We start from the raw sequence: 21,528 nt of genomic DNA, 5'->3' as shown, positions 1-21,528 counted from the left end.
ATTGAGGGAACGAAATAGTAAATCGTGTGCACCATTTAGCAAATCGAGGGAATTTAGCAAATCGAGGGAACGAGTTAGTAAATCTTGTGCACCATTTAGCAAATCGAGGGAACGAGTTAGTAAATCTTGTGCACCATTTAGCAAATCGAGGGAACGAAATAGTAAATCGTGTGCACAATTTGACAAATCGAGGGAATTTAGCAAATCGAGGGAACTAAATAGTAAATCGTGTGCACAATTTAGCAAATCGAGGGAACGAAATAGTAAATCGTGTGCACAATTTAGCAAATCGAGGGAACGAAATAGTAAATCGTGTGCACAATTTAGCAAATCGAGGGAACGAAATAGTAAATCGTGTGCACCATTTAGCAAATCGAGGGAACGAAATAGTAAATCGTGTGCACAATTTAGCAAATCGAGGGAACGAAATAGTAAATCGTGTGCACAATTTAGCAAATCGAGGGAACGAAATAGTAAATCGTGTGCACCATTGAGCAAATCGAGGGAACGAAATAGTAAATCGTGCGCACCATTTAGTGAATCGAGGGAATGAAATTGTAAATCATGCGCAAATATACATAAATGTTAAAAAAAATGTTGATATATAAATATCTAAATTATATATATCATCCTATTCAATACATTTATAATTTATACAATTTATAATTTTTTATTTAATAATTTATAAATATAACATTTATAATGTTTCTTAATTTTTTATAATTATATTTTTCTGTACTTTTCAGACCTTCTTCATTCTCAAAGAGCAACATCACACACTAGAGAAAAAGCATAATAAGTCCTCTTTAAAACTTCATAGTTACAGTTACCTTGGTGTGAAAGGCTCTTAATCGAGTGTGGGTTTCAGTCACGTGGTGCAAACAGGAAGTACACAAACGCTGGTCTGAAATATGCATCATCTGACTCTAGAGGATAATTTACTGAAAGCCTGTCATCCCTCCTGTCTTCTTGACTCTCTAACTGCTTTGGTGTGAGAGTCCCAGGAGCCCCTCAGGGCCCCACAGATGTGTGAGGCCATCCAAAGGTCCACTGTAGTTGAAGCACTGTCAACTCATCCGGGCAGGCGCTTTGATTGAACACTGCTCTAACTGTTAATAAATTCCTGTCACAGCCCATTAAGAAGGCCTTGGAGAGACGGCTGCTCTCATTTATTCTCCACCACCTCTCTTGCACTCTTTCTTCCTCGCTCCCCCCCTTTTCAGTGTTTTTTTTTTAATACTCTGTTAATTACCCCGTCTATCCTCTTTCATTCAAAAGAGAAAGTGAGAATTGTGAGAGGAGAATGTTTGTAATTTCAAATAGGCCTCTCAGAAGGCAGATACCGTGAGCATAATCAACAACGGCAGAGGCTGCGGCAGCGGTACAGGCGTTTACCGTTATCTCTGGAGCAGGGCCGGGGCCGAGGGCCTGTGGTGGAGCTGTGCTCTGATAAACAAACACCCCAGAACCATAATGAGGCGGGTTCAGAGGAGATAGTCCTCCCCGTACACACACACCGCTCGCAGGAGGCACTCAATTCTCCACATGATTAGTCAGTTCATATGTCATCCATTAGAACAGGTTTGCCGGCCAGAGGAGTTTTAATTGGTGCTCACGGGGTCAGGGAGGAAGACCCAGCATGCTTGGGGCACGGAAAAAGGGACATGCAAAAAATAGAAAACATTTCATGGCGGTTCATTGCACTTCAGGTTGAGCAATTGCTGTTTGTTTTCCTGTTATTACTTTGTTCTAGTGTATGAATAATTAGATTTTTTTCATGCATTGGTTGTGTTAACATTTAAACAACAAATTAAAGCCACTCGGGGTCTGGAAGGTTGTTTTTAGTATCGTTGAGAAACTATTGTAGTTTTTATTAATATTTTGAATGTTTTTGTTTTAATTTTAGTCATTTTCACAGTTTAGGGGTGGTAACATTTTATTTAATGTTTTTGAAATAAGTCTCTTATGCTCAATAAGGATGCATTGTCTTACATGAAAAATTGGGAAATATTTTTAGAAAGTAAATCAGCTGTTTTCTATGTGAATATATAGTAAAGCGTAATTTATTCCTGTGATCAAAGCTGAATTTTCAGCATCATTACTCCAGTCTTCAGTGTCACATGATCCTTCAGAAACCATTCTAATATGATGATTTGCTGTTTAAGAAACATTTATGATTATTTTATTGTGCTGCTTCATATTTTTTGTGGAAAATGTGGTACATTTTTTTCTTTTCTCCCCCCTGATGATTAGAAAGTTCAAAAGCATTTATTTGAATTTTTTTTTTGTAACATTATAAATGTCTTTACTGTTACTTTTGATCATTTTAATGCATCCTTGCTGAATATAACTATTAATCTTTCAAAAAAAATGTCTTACTAACCCGATCCGAGTCATTGTATATTGTATATATAAAATACAAGAAATTTATATCAATAAGCAGAATAATTGCAAATTATGGCAATGACAGAAAATAATAAATAGTAAATGACTTACGAGTGATTCGTTACCAAAGTGCGCATCAAATATGCTAAACACGGAAGCATGTGTGTGCTTTTGTGACACACTATAGCAAACCTCATTGGTTCCTGCACATTTCATTTGAGCTCCTTCTTTTCATTTTAGTGGCAGTTGGCAAACTGCACGACAGCTGACGGAAAATAAAAGATCGCGCTTAGGAGAGCTAATACCGTTCAGTTAAATGCTTAATCGGCCCGATACTGATCCTTGAGATGGGCTCGGGACATCCCTAGTTTGAGCCCAAACAACGAAAAACAAGGAAAAGAGGATTATTTCCTATAAAGTCCACTCATAGTGGACTCATAGTCTTTCTTTCTTTCTTTCTTTCTTTCTTTCTTTCTTTCTTTCTTTCTTTCTTTCTTTCTTTCTTTCTTTCTTTCTTTCTTTCTTTCTTTCTTTCTTTCTTTCTATCTTTCTTTCTTTCTTTCTTTCTTTCTTTCTTTCTTTCTTTCTTATTTTCTTTCTTTCTTTCTTTCTTTCTTTCTTTGTTTTTATAATTTCATGTTATTTTTTACTTTTTTATATTTTATTTTTATTTTTTATTATTATATATTTTTATTTTTATATATGTATTTTTATTATTTTATTTCGTTCATTATTTTATTTTATTTTTATTTGTTATTTATTTTATTTTATTTTTTATTTCTTTCATTTTATTTTTATTTTGTATTTTATCAATTTATTTTTAATTTTATTTTTATTTTTATTATTTTATTTTATTTTTATTCTTTTATTCATTTATTTTTATTTAATCTTTTCATTATTTTGTAACTGTATTAATTTATTTTTTATATTTAATTTTTTATTAATCTGTTTTATTTTTGTATTTTTATTTTTGTATTTTTTTCTTACTTTCATTTTATTTTTATTTTTTACAATTTCATATTATTTTATTTTATTTTTAATTATTTTATCAATTTATGTTTTATTATTTTATTTTTTCATTATTTTATCTTATTTTATTTTTATTCAGTTAAAAAAATGCTTAATCAGCCCCGATACTTATCCTTGAGATCCTTTCTTTTTTAGTTTTTTAGTTTTTTGTACTTTATTTTATATTTTATTTCATTCATTATTTTATTTTTATTTGTTAATTATTTATTTTATTTTTTCTTTCTTTCATTTTATTTGTATTTTTATTATTTTATCAATTTATTTTTTATTATTTAATTTAATTTTATTTGTTACGATTTTATTTAATTTTTATTATTTAATTTTATTATTTATTATTTAATTTTATTCATGTATTATTTAATCTTTTCATTATTTTGTAACTTTTAATTTTTTTATATTTTATTTTTTATTGTTTTGTTTTATTTTTGTATTTGTATTTTTTTATTTTTTAATATTTTTTTCTTACTTTCATTTTATTTTTTACAATTTCATATTATTTTATTTTATTTTAGTTTAGTTTATCAATTTATATTTTATTATTTTATTTTTTCATTATTTTATTTTTATTCAGTTAAAAAATGCTTAAACGGCCTTAATACTGATCCTTGAGATAGGCTCGGGACATTCCTAGTTTGAACTCAAACAATGATAAACAAGGAAACAGGAAAAGAGGATTATTTCCTATAAAGTCCACTCAGAAATGAACATTCAGTCATTCTCACCCTCTCGTTGTCTTCAGAAAGTCCTCTGAAGCCTAAGCTTTGTGTGACAATCAGCCCATATTTAAGTCATTTAGAAATCTGGAGTTCCTTCTCAGTTACTGAAAGCTCTTCACAATATCAGATTATACAGATTCACCTCCATAAATCTCTGCTCAGATATGAACTGAACTGACACTGCTCTGATTCTTCATGCACCTGTGAGGGAATGTGATGCAGTTTCAAAACAAGCCCTTTTTGTCTCCTCAGCCAAATCCAGAGTTTTTCCTTTTTCCCATAAGAGCGCCGAGGCTAAAATTACATCTCTCTCACTATAGGCTTTAAAATGGAATTACTGCTACGCTCTCTCTGAAAGATTTCTATTGCTCATCTCTCCTTTATGCTGCCTGGGAAGCGCAGAGATGCAGTAAAGCTCCTGACAGTCCGAGACGAGATGAAAGAGAGAGGGACGCAGGGACAGGCCTGATCGGGAATCACACAATCCGTCTTTAAAAGAAGCTTTCTCTTGTTTTAATAATGTCTTTAGCACCATTGTGTATTTTTGCATAACGAAAATGAAGCATATTTTTAGCAGTATTAACAGTTCTTTTGCATATATATATATATATATATATATATATATATATATATATATATATATATATATATATATATATATATAATATAATATAATTTTTTTTTCAAATAAATAAATAAATAAATAAATAAATAAATAAAAATTAGGCCTAAATAATTACTTTAATACAGTAATGAAATCATCCTATACAGTACATATATTTAATATATAATATAGATATTTATATTTTAGTTTATAATTTTTTTCTTTTTTTATAATAATATTCTTTCACAATTAAAAGTATATTATTAAAAAACTAAATTTATTAAAGAAAATAATAAACATTTACATATATATATATATATATATATATATATATATATATATATATATATATATATATATATATATATATATATATATATATATATATATATATTAATATTTATGAAAAAAAGATAAAAAAAATAAATAAATCATAGACCTATAATAGGCCACACACACACACACACACACACACACACACACACACACACACACACACACACACACACACACACACACACACACACACACACACATATATATATACATACGTTTATTTATTTCTCTTAAATCTCTATTTTCATAAATGTTAAATAGATATAAAAACATTCAAAAATGTTGATTATATATATATATATTTTATATATATAATGTTTTCTATGTTTCTGTTTTTCAATGTTTTTATATTTATTTTTATATATATATGTGTATGATGATAATTTAGATATTTATACAACAACGTTTTTATTTAACGTTTATGAATATAAATATATATCTCACACACACACACACACACACACACACACACACACACATATATATATATATATATATATATATATATATATATATATAGTGTGTGTATGTAAAATTTACATATTTATATATCAGTTTTTAATTTTTTTCTTATTTTTTTTTTACATTTTTTAAAGTATAGATTTTTTTTTAAAAATATATAGATGTAAGAGTTTAATGATCTCATTCTCATTACTTTAATTAATTTATTAATTATATGAATGTATACATACAGTGTATATTTATATATATCTCCTAGAAACATATTGTGTAAAAACATTTTTTATTTTTTAACAATTACAGTAGGAGTATTTGGAGAAATTTGACATGCATATATAATAAAAAGTATTCATTTTCTTAATGCAAAAAAACATACATAACATTTGTTGTTTTTTAAGACATTTATAGTGAGATGTCATTGCATTGAAGCGATTGTGCATAAATGAATTGTCTTGTTTAAGCATTACAGACTGACAAGAAGAAGACGCTTCAGCTCGCATTGCCATTCGACAGGCTGCGCTTTCTCTAATACACTCCTCCATATCCATCACTCTTTCTTTCATCGCTCCTCTCGTCCTTCACCTCTGATCTTTGGAGACCTCCTTCCTCCTCCGGCGTCTCCTCGCAGCGGGTCGGGCTTTAGTTCCTCTCCGTTTGGTTTCTCCATCAATCCTTCCACTCCCACTCGTCCCGGTCGCACAGCGCACTGTTTAGCTCAAATCCCAATCCTTGCTTTGAAGATCTGATGAACTTTTCAACCTGAACATTGTGTGTTTAATTGAGTTTAGCTTCTTGTTTAGGAAGTGCTCTAGTGGAACCAAAATAATGAGACGTTTGAGAGAGGAAAGGAGATCATTTGCAAATCATTTGCAACTAGATCGGTTTATGTTAATTCAGCAGCCGGCCTACGTTCATGTCTGTTTCAGCTGCAGATGGAGTGGGCAGGGATCGGTCACGAAGGGTTGATACAAGCACTGTAAACCAACTAACAATAAACAGCAAAATCAATACCGCAGGCTGACAGCCGTCTGGTGTCGAGAGATTGAAAAACGCTGTGGAGCTGAGCAGTGATCAATGGAGACAACCTTCAATACTTTGACATTTTACACAGTCTCTCTTTACTGCTGCTTATATCAGAGCGTGGCTTTACATGCTGCTTCATTTGTGGCGCAAGCAAATATTTATAAATATATTTATCTACACTATCGTTCAAAAGTTTGGGCTCATTTATCATTTCGTGTTATTTTATTATTTTATTTTTTAATTATCAATTTATTAATTTATTTTTTTATATTTTATTTTGTTTATTTTTTTATTTTATTTTTCTGTTATTTTGATTTATAATTTTTTATATTATTTTTATTATTTTGTTGATTTATTTTGATTTTATTTTTTATTATTTTATTTTTAATTTATTATTACTATTTTTTATTTTTTATTATTTTTATTATTTTATTTTATTTTTATTTTTTAATCATTTTTTATTATTTTTCTTTAGTTGAATTTTTATTTTATTTTTTATGATTTTATTAATTTAATTTTTGCTATTTAATTTTTTCATTATTTTGTTATTTTTATTATTTTGTTTTTAATATTTTATTTTATTTTAATTTTTTTATTATTTTGTTTAATTTTCATTTTATTTTATTCTTTTTTTATTTATTTTATTAATTTATTTTTTAATATTCTATTTATTTTTCCATTATTTTCTGTTTTATTTTTATTATTTTATTTTTAAAATAATTTATTTTATTTTATTTCAGTGGGACCCCAGTACTAACAGTCAGTCAGACTTTTTTTGTTGAAGGAAAATTAGATTTTATTCAGCAAAGATGCATTAAATTGATCAAAAGTGACTGTAAAGACATGTTTCCACTGAAATCTAAAGCAGCACAGCTGTGTTTTCAACATTGATAATAATCATAAATGTTTCTTGGGCATCAAATCATCATGTTAGAATGATTTCTGAAGGATCATGTGACACTGAAGACTGGAGTAATGATGCTGAAAATTCAGCTTTGATCACAGGAATAAATTACATTTTACTTTATATTCACATAGAAAACAGCTGATTTACATTAAAAATGTAAAATAATTTTACACTGTTTTTACTGTATTTTTAATCTAATAAATGCAGCCTTGGTGAGACTTTTTTTCAAAAACATAAAAAAACCCTTTTGAATGGTAGTATATATGTATTAAAAAGGAATAAATTACTTTATAAATGACTATTTTTATGTATAACTTCTGGGTCTCTGGAATCCCAGTCAAGTTATCCTCCAGTTGTATTTTTAGCCGTTTCCATCTTTTCTGCTCGAATCGTCGTCTGCAGGAGTTTTGTTGAAGGGCAGTTGTGCAGATTTCTGTCACTCATCATTTACTGCATTCTTGCCATCAGCAGTCTTCTCATGTAACACACAGAGAGCCATCTGGCTTCAGCTTTGATCAGAATAAACAGCTGATGAAGCTGCTTCAGTTTTTGGACGTTCAGCAGCAGCATTAATGCCAAAACACACTGTCCACATCATTTCCTCTACGAGAGAGTCGACATGGGAGAGGAAGTGCTAATTCACTGACAAGACTCTGTTCAGGGAAATACACCTACTTTCTTTCTTTATTTTAATTTTTTTTATAATTTTTTCATTATTTTATATTATTTTATTTTTATTATTTATTTTATTTTTGTAATTATTCATTTTATTTTTTCTTTCTTTTGTTATTTTTTATAATTAAATTTTTTCATTATTTTATCTTATTTCATTTTAATTATTTTATTTTTTGTTATTTTATAATTTTCTTTTATTCAATATATTCTTTTATTTTTATTATTTTAATTATTTATTTTATTTTTCTTTCTTTCTTTCATTTTATTTTTGTTTTTTTTATAGTTTCATGTTTTTATTTTATTTTATTATTTTATTTTATTTACCATTTTATCAATTTATTTTTTATTTTGTTTCATTATTTCATCTTAATTTATTATTTATTTTATTTTATTTTTTATTTAATCTTTGTTATTTTACTTTATTTTTATTAATTTATTTTTTTATATTTTCTATTTTAATTTTGTGAATTGTAATTTTTTTTTAATTTTTTAATAATTTATTTTATTTTTCATTTTTGTTTTATTATTATATTTTTATTTTATTCATTATTTTATTTTACTTTATTTTTATAAATTTGTTTTTAAATATTTTTATTTAATTTTTTTAAATTTTAATTTAATTTTATTTTAATTTTATCCCTTTATTTTTATTACTTTATTTAATCTCTTCATTATTTTGTTACTTTATTTTTTTAAGAATTTATTTTATTTTTCATTATTTTGTTATATTATTGTATTTTTATTTTATTCATAATTTTATTTTATGTTATTTTCATTTTCTTTTTTAATTATTTTATTTATTTCTTTTCATTATTATTTTTTATAATTTAATGTTATTTTATTTATTTTTTTATTATTCTATCAATTTATTTATTTTTTAAATTTTTTTTCATTATTTTATCTTATTTTATTTTATTTTTATTATTTTATTTTATTGAGTCTTGAAATAAATAAGCAGATCTCCATGGTTGCGTTTGAGATGTTGATATGTTGATACTCACAGAAACGAGTTGAGAGAGACGAGGTGGATTAGTGGATTACAGCTTTTATAACGAAGACTTGCATTTGCTTTTATTCTACTAAAATGTGTTTCTTTCTGCACTGTGAACTGGTGTTTTAGCCACAGCTCTCGATAGCTCTCGTGTCAGATCTCGTTGTTAATCTGTTCACACCTCAGAGACTCGTTTGTGCTCCTCACAGTTTTGGGTGCTGTTGCAAAAAACACTTTTCTTTGCAAAATGGTTCCCTGTCTCCAGCACATCATCAGCTGTCAGTCAGAGTGTAAAACACAGCACATTTGAACGAATCTGAATTTTAATCAGTCGGCGTTTGATCAAAAACTCTTCCCTCTGCGCACATTATCGAGAGCGGCTGCTTTGATCTCGCCGAGAGTCGATGAGGTGCGAGAATCAGACGCATGCTTGAGCTTATATGAAAGAGGAAGTGCAGTTTTTCTCTTCTGATTGTCCTCTGCAGAAGATTGTGTTTATAGACACCAACATTCAAATAGTATGAAATACTTGGGCTGTTGTCCATGACCTTAAAGGGATCGTTCACTCACCCTCATGTCCTTCAAACCTCTATGACTCTCCTTTTGTCTGTGAAACACAATTTTTTATTTAATTTTTTTTTTGGCCATAAAATGAAAATCAATTGAATCCATTGTGGGTTTTTGATGCCCTTTGACGTTCAATTTCTGGACAAAAATGGTAATTAAATCAGAGTAATTTTAGTATCATTGAGATACTATTATAGTTTTTATTAATATTTGCCATTTTCATTTTAGTAATTTTGCTGTCTGTTTTTGTCATTTTTATAAGTTTTTAATTTTTATTTCTGTCTTAGATTTTTTATTTTAGTACATCGTTTTTTTTTTTTTAAATCATTTTTTTAATAATTTTATTTTGTATTTTATTGTATTTTCTTCGAAAGACAAAGGTTGAGATTTATATTTTAAATTTTTTTATTTAAATTTTAGTTAACTTTTTAGTAATTTTGTCGTCCATTTTTGTAATTTATTTTATGTTTTTGTTTTTTAAAATATGCCTTTATATATATATATATATATATATATATATATATATATATATATATATATATATATATATATATATAATATTGTATTAATTTTTATTTCAGTTTTGATTTGAATTTGAATTTTATTCAATTTATTATTTTAGTAGATCAAGTTAAACTAAATGAAAATTAGAAATGTTGCCTTGGCAACTATAGTTGAAATAAAATATTTTATATTATTTCAGTTATCATTTATTTTATTTCAAGCTTCATTTCAACTATAATAACCCTGGATTAAATAATATAAAAAATATTAGAATGAAAAATATTTTTGTGTGAACCGTCCCTTTAATAGTCAGAATACTAAACAAGTACATACTAAAGTTTACACTCTTAGAAGCAAAAGTAGGTGCTTCATATATAGAACCGTTTTATGTATTTGTTTCACTTTAAATGATTTTGTTTTAATTCTAATGAAATTTTATGAGCATAACAGCTTGAATAGAAGTAAACATACTAAGTGAGTCGAATCAGTAGAAAAAACTGAAATAACCCATTAAACATGAAAGTATTATGGAATAATTAAAGACATTTCTGCTTTTTGGCAAAAAGTGTTCTTTGAAATTGTGTGAAAAACCCCAGAGTTTCACACTGAACCTTTTTCTCGAAGAGTGTAAGTAAGTGTGCAGGTCACATCGACATGAAGTAGTTCACGATGGCTTTTAGTGCTTGACAAGAAGCAAGCAAATGTCCTGAGAGCTTCTGAAACGCTGGAAGCCACGAGAGCCCTTCATCACAGCGAACATCTGATACTCACCATCAAACCTCTCTGTCCTCCGAGCTCGCCTCAGGACCGTGTTTCAGTGCTTCACAACAAGTGCTGTCAGCGTTCCTGCAGCGATCCTGATCCAGGTTGACCCTGCTAGGAAGAGAAGAAGCGATCAATGTAGTGCTCTGGCCTGAACCAGCTGGGACCGGTTCACTTGTAGCGAGTCTTTATTGTGTCTTAATGGTGCTAGACAGGAGTTCAGCTCTTCTTCTGCCAGGCCTGTTCCTCGAGCTCAGCTTTTTAAAGGATTAGTCCACTTTTAAATAAAATTTTCCTGATAATTCACTCACCCCCATGTCATCCAAGATGTTCATGTCTTTCTTTCTTCAGTTGAAAAGAAATTCCAGGATTATTTTCCTTATTCAATGCCCTGCAGATGGTTGAAGGTCAAAATTACAGCTTCAAAGAGTTTTAAACGACACCAGACGAGGAATAAGAGTCTTATCTAGACAAACCATCGCTCATTTTCGAAAAAAAATACATCTGTATATACTTTATAAACACAAATTAACGCCTTGCACCTGAGTCCATCTGCCCCACAGTTTACAAAAACTGATTTAACAGTGAATTATCATTACATTGATTTATTTGATGTTACACTCTAAAAAATGCTGGGTTAAAAACAACCCAAGTTGGGTTGAAAATGGACAAACCCAGCGATTGGGTTGTTTTAACCCAACTGTTGGGTTAAATGTTTGCCCAACCTGCTGGGTAGTTTTACTTAACTCAACTATTGTTTAAAAATTACTGTATTGCTTGCTTAAAATGAACCCAAAATATGTTGAAAATTAACATTTATTAATATGTTTAATAAATGAACATTTTAATTTCATTTTAGATTCATTTTAAGTCAGCCATATAGTAATTTTCAAACAATAGTTGGATTAAATAAAACTACCCAGCAGGTTGGGCAAACATTTAACCCAACAGTTGGGTTAAAACAACCCAATCGCTGGGTTTGTCCATTTTCAACCCAACTTGGGTTGTTTTTAACCCAGCATTGTGTATTATCGAATAATATTATAGCCTAGCATATGATAGGCATATATAATGTTTAATGATTTTGATATCGCAGACTAAAATACCGGCAGGAATAAATATTTAGGCTAATTTACTCATTAAAACCAAATATCAAATGGAGATGTTTCTTTCTTTTAGGTACAGTTATTCGCCGAGTTTAAATGAATTTTTGAGACTTTTCAGAAAGATTCTCGCGGAGAGACGGCTGAAAGCGCACCCTGTTTTTATTTATTCTATTTTACAAAAGTAGCCTACAAGGTGTTGTTTTTGTGAGCGTAAATATAAAATAAAATTTAAAAAAGTAGACCATTTGTAGTCTTGCACTAATCCGTAGGCTATCGCCAAAAATGACGGAAGGCCTATTTTAAGTTGTTTCTGTCATGAGGAGAAAATCCATCAGAACGCGCCGGCGCATTCGTCGGCCAGAGGGACAAAAATGTAGGCCTAGCCAATTTAGTTTCATATTTATATTTAAACATTGGGCTATAGCCTAATATTATAATTTTTAAAATGTCACCTATGTTGTTGATTATGAAAAGTGCATGACGGATGCGCAATTTCGGGAGACAAATGCAGCGGGACAGACATGAGTTAGACCGCTTCATTAAGTTTTGTTTTATAGTAAGTGAATTTCGTTTTGCAGAAATTGTATCTTAATTTCAATCAATGTTTCATCAACCAATTCCCTATATTTAATAAATAGGAAGAAAACCAAGAACGTAGGTTGTGGAATGTATTGAAGTGCGTAACAAACGAATCCATGTTTCCGCGGCCTTTGAATAAGGCTGAAGCAATATTCTGTTTTTATTAAATTTCTTTATTACTTTATTACATGTCTTTATTACTTAATTAATTGATAAGATGTTTTGGTCTAACAATAGCTATATTTTAGCTGGTCTAAATTTTAAGTTAGACACAAATTTGCGTATAAGCGTGTATATAAGGTTCCCTTCTGGAACAAACGCGGTGCCGGTTTAGTTTTTTCCGTAAGTAGAATAGGGAAGGCGTGGGACATTCAACGTAAGCGTTTTGAAGAATACAGAAATTCGGTTTTGGCGAAAGCACTTAGAAGGCGAACATTTGTGTTTATAAAGCATATACAGTTGTATTTTTTTAGGAAATGACGAATCGTTTCACTAGCAAAAACATGCCATTTTTGTGTGTGTCCCTTTAAATGCACTTTAAAAATCCCTTTCCAGAAGAGGGCGGAGCTTTAACAGCTCAACAACAACAACAAAGCTGGAGAATCTCACGCAGACAAAATGACGACTATGTTCAGCCTTACATTGTTCAAACCGGAGTCGACACTGATGGAGAGACTCGGGAAGAAGTTTTAGGACGTTTCTGAATGGTTAGAGGATAACTGAATGTTAACTAATGCTCTACTGGATTGAGATCAGGGGACCGTGTTGCCATTGGAACAAGCTGAAGTCACAAGCTATTCCCACAACAGAACAAGGTGGAGATGATGAATGCTTTGTGACATGGTGCATTGTCCCAGTGAAGTGGGCTATTCATTTCAGACGGGTGGACTGTGGCTATATAAGGATACAGATGGTCAGCAGTGCTCATGCACTACTACAGCATCTAAATGGAGCACTGTTAAGGGACCTAAAGTGTGCCAAGTAAACACTATTACACTCCCAGCAGCTTGTATGGGACGGTTGAAGCGCATTATTATAACACCATGAAGCTTCGGAGATGCACAGCACTGTCAGTTTGCATGACATTTTCCTCTGGCCACTTTCTTTAACAAGGTGTTTTTGGCCAGAGAACCTTTCGCTGTTTCTCCTGCAATACCAGCGATCATGCAACAGTCAAAGCCTCTGGTATCACATTTATTCTTCTTTCAGTTTAGTCGAAAAACAGCAAAACATCTTGACTTTATCGACTTGCTTTATCCACCTATGTTAAACTTGAATGTGCGAGGCTTCGGGGTATTCTACCTGTACAAAAACATGCTGCTTTATATTTGTTATCATGGTATTTTATCTTATAATCACAATAGTTTTAGTGTTTATTGCACTGTTATTCGTCTAGTTATTTACATCTGATAAAATGGAAGTCTCGCACATTAATTCCATGTTGCTAAATAAAGTATATGTAAAGCTGAAAAGATGCATGCTTATAACAAACTCATAATTTAAAACTTCATTTGAATGCAGATGAACCAGATAAATATATTTAGGCTACTTATGTAATAATATTCCTTGTTTGTCACATGTTGTCCTGTGCTATTGCACTTCATGAAATTGATTGATGCTCTAATGTAATCTTGTTGTATTTTTACAATGAAAATAAATTTAATTGACGTTTAATAGCCTAGCTTACTATTTACACACTGTAAAGTGTTCCTTGCATGGCTTTTCATTGATGATATTGGCAAAATAAATCAAATATTACGTTATGTGATTATATAAAAAGCACAATGAAACACAAAACTTGCGTGCTGCTATACAAGCACAACGCAAACAGTTTAGTCTGATTCATGAGCAAATGACTCTTTTGAGTCGGTTCTTTTAATGAATCATTTCAAATACTGAACAAACTCACGGAATCATCTGAGTGGTTTATGAATCAATATCTGAATCATAATTTCAAGCAAGACTGATTTAAAATGTTAGGATTCAACTCATATTGTTATTTTAATATTGCTGAACTTAAGTACATTAACCCTCTCTTCGATTAGCTCCATCATGGTCAAAAGTGACCGAAGCCTTCAAATGTAACTTTTTTTGTTTTTTAATGTAATATAGTTTTATTCAATAATATTTTTTAATTACAATTTAAAATTTTGAGGGTATTTTATGATACTATGCAACATTAATACAAGTTTTAGTTGCTATTTTTTCCCATTGAAAACAATACACTATTTTTTCTAATTAATTTTTCAATTAAAACAGTATTTCATGTTAAAATAGAGATGAGGCATTTAAAATCCAATTTTTTGAAGGTAGATTAGTGCCATCTGGTGGGAGTAAAAAAAGGAAAACTTATGTAATGCCATGTAGTGTAACCACTAGATGCATGTGGCTTATAAATTCTCTAGTGGTTTTTAGACATACTTATTTTTATTAAGTTTTAGATTTGGATTTATACTTAGACATTCTTAAAGACTAGTTTTGTCAAGGTTTAGATGTTTTTGGTTTGAAATGTTGATTTGAAGCGTCAGTTTTTGCATTAATTTTACTACAGTCAAACCTGAACATAGAGGACATTTTGTTACACAAAAGATCAAAATTCAATAAAAATGTAACAAAAATGAACAGGAATGTTTTACCACAGATTAATCAATCTGGATCTGATCTGATTTCAACTTCTAATTTGAGTCTTTTGTCTCAATTTTACCATATTGTTAGTCACACCAGTTCATTTGTGTGTATAATAGTGTGTTGTGTGTGTGTTTTGTACACTCAGTGTTTGTGCATTTATTCTCTTTTGTGATTTTAATACCATTTATTTCTGTACTTTTGCATTGGTATGGGAGAGATTGAAACGTAACATTATTTAATGCCATTACAAAACTGTTTTGAGGATGCACTACAGATATTCAGATGTTCATTAGCTGCTCTTCAGTAAGTCTTTAGAAAAAACAAAGACTGGGTACGATCAAAATAACCCAAAGCCGCCATGTTATTCTGTTATCACATCTCTATCTCAGGTAAAATATAGTTTCTGTTGCTGATTTCTTAGTACTTAGCGATGCACACTTGTACATTACTGACTTTACAACATATAATAAATTAATGCTGCGTTTTGTCAAGCTATGGAAAAAACAAAAACAAACACAACGCCATTTTGAAAACAGCTGTGCCGTTACGCTGCTGAAAAATGGAAAGTCAGTAACGTTCTGCTCACCAGTGCTGCATATTAACTGCTCAACAACTGAAAAATGTTTATTTCCTTTTTTATCACAGAAACTCAAACAGAAGAATCAACAGCTGAAGATGATCATGGACCAGCTCAGAAACCTCATCTGGGAGATAAACTCCATGCTGGCTGTCAGGAGCTGAACGTGTTGGTGCGTTCAGGTCCTCCTGGGAAGTTTGTTTTTACGAGTTGGGAAGTCGTGTTTACGACATCAGCTGCGTTCAAGTCACTTTCATTGGAACAAGATAAAAACGCAGCAAAGTTTTTAAACTCTACTTTTGGAAAATGAAGAAAAAAGAATGTGCATCAGGTGTGTTTTGTGTCCTTAATTTATGAAGCCACTCTAAACTTTGTCGTTACAATCATTTTGTCGTAAAAAAGCCTGCGAATGTCACTGCTAAATGCCTTTAAGTTTTGTGGTAGCTTAAAGAAAATCCCAAGCTTCCCACTCATATTTACGACTTTGTGGTGCCGTTCAACTCGTAAATACGATCTTTCCGACACGGCTTGAACTGAGTTCGCTGTTTTCAGCAGGAAGATGGATGCAGAAAAGAGCAGCGAGGCACAAAATTGAGAGAAGGTAGAAAGCGAAAAGAGGAGTGAGCTGGAGAAACTCTGCTACATTCATAACACACGGTTGAAATACCATTCGGTTCAGCTGTCTTGGATTCAATTTTCAGCCTGATGAACATTAGGAGGTCTGAGCAGTCTGCTCATTCACTCAGATATGCTTTAAAATGAACCTTTTATGCAAGTATAGTCCTCGTGTTTTGCATGAGCGATAGCTCCTATTTACTTTTAAACTGTATATTTCTCAATCATAACTTACAGAGAATATTGTGTGAAACAGCCTATTAGTGTGGTGTTAATATATCTACATAAAAACCAACGCATGTGTCGACTGCCTCTTTTTTTTTTTTGTTGGAATCTGTCCCATACCAATGCAAAAGTACAGAAATAAATGGTCTGATTTTAGTATTAAAAAAATCACAAAAGAAAATAAATGCACAGCCTTCTGCAGTAAATGCAGTCAATAGTGCTGAATTCTAGCATGCATGGTTTAATATGCACAATAAACCTGCAATTGTTACCTTAAATAGCTATTTCTAAATTAACCCTCTGTTTCTCTTGTCAAAAATGACTGAAAAAACTTTTTTTCTCCCTTCATTCAGCAAGGAAGAAGTTACACTCTAAAACACTGAGTGTACAAAACACACACACACAAACACACCATTTACACACAAATGAACTGGTGTGACTAACAATATGGTAAAATTGAGTAGACTCAAATTAGAAGTTGAAATCAAATCAGATCCAGATTGATTAATCTGTGGTAAAACATTCCTGTTCATTTTTGTTACATTTTTATTGAATTTTGATCTTTTGTGTAACAAAATGTCCTCTATGTTCAGGTTTGACTGTAGTAAAATTAATGCAAAAACTGACGCTTCAAATCAACATTTCAAACCAAAAACATCTAAACCTTGACAAAAAGTATAAATTCAAGTGTCAATGAAAGTATTTGTTTAAAAACCACTAGAGAATTTATAAGCCACAGGCATCTAGCGTTTACACTACATGGCATTACATAGGTTTTTCTTTTTTTACTCCCACCAGATGGCACTATTCTGCCTTGAAAAAATTGGATTTTAAATGCCTTGTCTCTATTTTAACATAAAATACTGCTTTAACTGAAAAATTATTTTAAAATATATTAGAAAAAAAATTGTGCATTTTTTCAATGGGGAAAAATAGCTACTAAAAAATGTTATAAATATTGCATAGTATCATAAAATACCCTCAAAATATGAAATTATAATCAAAAAATATTATTGAACAAAACTATTACATTGGTTTTCCTGAAAAACAAAAAAAAGTTACATTTCAAGGCTTCGGTCACTTTTGACCATGATGGAGCTAATCGAAGAGAGGGTTAATGTAATTGGGCTGGTTCAGTGATATTAATATAACAGTATGATTTGAATGAAACCAACTTATTTTTTTCCCTCATCCGTAACCTCTTTACATCAAAAAAATAAATAAAATAAAAAATACACAAGTCACATCATGATAGCATCAAATATGACTTTATTCATTTTCTTATAAATCATCCATACAAAATTGGCATTTTGCAATTTTTTTTTTATTACCTCTATAAAAAGTCATCTGTTAATTACTGGGATGACAGGTCAGGACAGGAGGGAGCAAAACAAACAGATCTGAACAAAAAAAACCCAAAAACAAACCAGTATTTACTCATAAATAGTCTAAAGTGGTCATGCAAGTCTCAGCCTAACGTGAGCAATACAGTCGGATGCTGTGAAACCTCATTAGTGTCGGCAGATGACGCAACATTATTCGAAAGACCGTTTCGGGTGTCGCGAACTCAATTCACTCGAATCAAAAGGCACAATCACGGAGAGATCAGTGATGTTTTTGAGCATATTGCTTATTGCTAATCACAGAACGTAATGTAAGTATGCAGATGAAGTAAGTTAAAATTAGTATGCAGATTTACTAGTCAGCCTCGAGACTAAAATGAGAATGATGAACACGTATAGAAACCATGACAAATTACTTCGCCTAAGCAATGAGTTTAAATTCGCCAAGATTCTTTGGTGATCTTGCAAGAGTGTGTTTGTAGCAGCAGCATTCAACCGGCCAATTTCAAATGAATGGCTTTGTCACGTTAAGCTGGGTAATTAAAATAACACTGGCATCAATGCAAACACCTATCAGTGTCGTCCGTACACATGACAAGGGCCTCGGGCAGATCTGGACGATGTTCAGCGTATCACAAGCCCTGATGACAGTGTTGGCAAGGGCATAGAGACAGGGTGGGATGTACATAATAATCAAAACAGACATTTGATGCGCACAGCTGCCCCCTGAAACGATCTCAGACGGTATATATAATCAGCCGTATGTACAGTGATAAGTCACGCTTTTGAAGCGTCTTGTGAGGCCAGACGATAAACATAATTTAAATCGGTTTGCTGAACTTAAAACTCAACCAGATGTGGGCCGTTTGTGTTCAAACAAAAAGTCAAAACTAATTACAAAAGCAACCGTTAAGAGGGCAATTATAGTAGAAGCTTTCAGGGACTTGAAATTAATTCACATACTTGTATAACAAGATTCAAGCAAGCACCCAAACGTAAATGTCAAGATGGACGAAACGCTTTAAAATTTCATTCAGACCATAATTAGGTTTTTTCACTCGGTTCTGATAATCGCTGTCGAAAAGCTTATTAAAATACAATGCACAACAATTGAAGTCTGCAGAACGGGTTCCTAAACAACATTCAGTGTCAGATATGCGTGACGTAGTGTACGATATGAATTCTGATGCATAATGTGAAGGGAAAGCGAAAAGGAAAATAAAAAGGCTTTGGCTCACAGCTGGCACATTTTAAGTCCAGTCACCTTCACAAAAGGCCACTAAAGCACAGCACTCCTTCAAGTCATCAGACATTCAAGTACCTGTGAGCGGAGGCTGACGACACGCTCCGCTCTCTGGAAAACACAGAGAAACAACACTGGTCTCGAGAGCCGGAAATCAACCAGAAAGGATGTACGGCAGATGTCGCTTTTGCAGGGGACATAAATTAGCCGGGTGTCCATTTGTGGCTGAGTGAGTTTTATATGCGAAGGAGTCGAGTTTAAAATAGGAGGGAGGAATGAGGCAGTGCCATTGAACTTTGACGGACAGCTCATTTTTCACAGCGACAGGGAAGATAAAGGAGGTGAGAGACGTCTCACTTAAACTACGGCCGCAAGTCCTTACGATGCAAACTTTTCTCGTCTAAACAGACGGCGTCCATGCTCGTTTTTCCAAGTCTGGCTGTGAGGATTTGGGGAATTCTAATTAATTTTTTTTTTTAAGTGGATTTACATGAATTAATTAGGTTTGATAAGCCACTTAAGGCAACTCATTAGTCTTGGCACCATTTTTTAAAAATAAAAGCAATAAAATACTGCAGGGTGTTTAAACGCTGGCTATGCCGCTAATAAGAGGGAACGCCGTTACGAATGCAATTTACTTTGCACCCTTCTGCGTTTGTGAACTTTTCAACCTACATTGAATCAATTCCACTGAATCTAAATGATCATTATGTAGTCTTTTGAAAATAACAAAAGCCCCTACACTGCAAAAAAAGTCATTTAAAAACGTCTAAACGCTCTTAAATCAAGATGCATTCACTCGAGAAGCAAGATATTAAGTCAGCAAAATGAAGAGAGGTCAGAAAAATATTTTTTTGACTCCACTGTCAGATATTTTAAGCACAAACTTCATTTTCATGATTTTTTTTACTTAATATCTTGAGTTTGTTTAAAACAAGAACAAATATCTGTCAATGGAAACTTCATTCAAAGGGAAAACGATTATTTTTCTAACCCCATTGACATTTTTTTACTTTCTATCTTATGTTGCTTCTCAAGTAAATGCATCTTGATTGAAACATTTTTAGACATTTGCACTGGAAAAACATCTTTATTGCAATGCAATACCTCAAAAACTTGGAAATAAAACCATACGAGCTCACTCGCACACAAAACCCGGCTCATTTTCTCCGAGACCTCGGAAAGAACGGATTCGGAGAACGTGAAGATGGCGGGAAGATGGATGTATCCGGATGTGGAGTGGTGAAGAAGTGCTAACACAAACGATGCGTCCCTCCTGTCGTCCAACAACTCTCTCGTGTGCTGGGAAAGATCAGTTCATCTGTTGTGTCACCAACCCTGAAACAAAACTAAATCTTCCGAAGAGTTACAAGCGTGTCACGTGTGTCTGAAGGTCCACAGAGGCCGTCACGTCCTTGCGTCCTTTGCTCGTGTGCTGAAGGGAAATCTGAGCCACGGGCTCGTCCGCTATGGTCCTCCTGTGCTCCGGAGAGTCTCTCGCGGCCCCCTGTTGAATGTCCGACAGGGGGCGCCAGTCTGGTCAGAGCCGCTCGATCTCCCTGTATTTCTTGCGGAGGATGGAGACCTGGTCCTTGAACAGAACGGGGTCCAGTCTCATTTGGGAGTGGACCAGAGGCATGCCGCCAAACCAGCTGGCGAACTTGTTCATGCAGGTCTGACGCTGGGCGAAGTGGTCCGGGTCGGCCCAGCGCGAGGCTCGAGATGACTGAGAGGAAGAGATGCACAACGTTAGACGCTTTTCTCGAGATCATGAAGGTTTATTCATCTACTATGGGTGGAACGGTACACAAAAATTATGGTTCGGTACGTATCTTGGTTTTCAAGTCGTGATTTGGTAGGTTTTTTTGGTGGCTTACTGAACAAACTATTCTTTTGTATAGCGCTTTTCACGATACATATCATTTCAAAGCAGTTTTACAGAGAATGCATGTTAACATTACAATTTAGAGACTGCATTTAGCTAATAATGTAGGTTTGTTTTTAAATAAAGTCTGTTAATATTCTTATGATCCTTTATGCGAAATGGAAATAATTACAGGTAAGTTTGAATGTGGGTAAGTTAAATAAAAATAGGATTTTGAACAAAAAAACTGAGATAAGTATGTTTTTGCAAAAACAATGATTTTATCATTGGTTTCTGCTCCTTTTTTGCCTGTGTTTTGATCTGTACTCTTTCAGAAGATGTGCAATAGCGCCCCCTAACATATAACAGTGAAAACACGGAAAGTCAGAA

At 32.0% G+C, this 21,528-nt stretch overlaps 2 protein-coding genes across 5 annotated transcripts in view; one reads left to right on the top strand and one right to left on the bottom strand.

The window, feature by feature from the left end:
- med30 (mediator complex subunit 30) overlaps positions 1–17,418 on the top strand; it is a 39,567-nt gene extending 22,149 nt beyond the window's left edge. For all 4 annotated transcript variants that reach the window (XM_067411691.1, XM_067411688.1, XM_067411689.1 and 1 more), the window contains one exon: positions 15,917–17,418. In XM_067411691.1, coding sequence (XP_067267792.1) covers positions 15,917–16,012 — 96 coding nt within the window. In that variant the 3' untranslated portion in view covers positions 16,013–17,418. The remainder of the gene's footprint in view (positions 1–15,916) is intronic.
- Positions 17,419–17,932: 514 nt separating this feature from the next.
- ext1b (exostosin glycosyltransferase 1b) overlaps positions 17,933–21,528 on the bottom strand; it is a 103,551-nt gene continuing 99,955 nt past the window's right edge. The window contains exon 11 of the mRNA XM_067411588.1: positions 17,933–21,000. Coding sequence (XP_067267689.1) covers positions 20,815–21,000 — 186 coding nt within the window. The 3' untranslated portion in view covers positions 17,933–20,814. The remainder of the gene's footprint in view (positions 21,001–21,528) is intronic.

Source organism: Chanodichthys erythropterus, chromosome 15 (genome assembly GCF_024489055.1).
Source record: "Chanodichthys erythropterus isolate Z2021 chromosome 15, ASM2448905v1, whole genome shotgun sequence".
Classification (NCBI taxonomy): Eukaryota; Metazoa; Chordata; class Actinopteri; order Cypriniformes; family Xenocyprididae; genus Chanodichthys; species Chanodichthys erythropterus.
The sequence above is the reverse complement of the archived record's forward strand: the minus strand, read 5'-3'. Positions and strand labels throughout refer to the sequence as shown.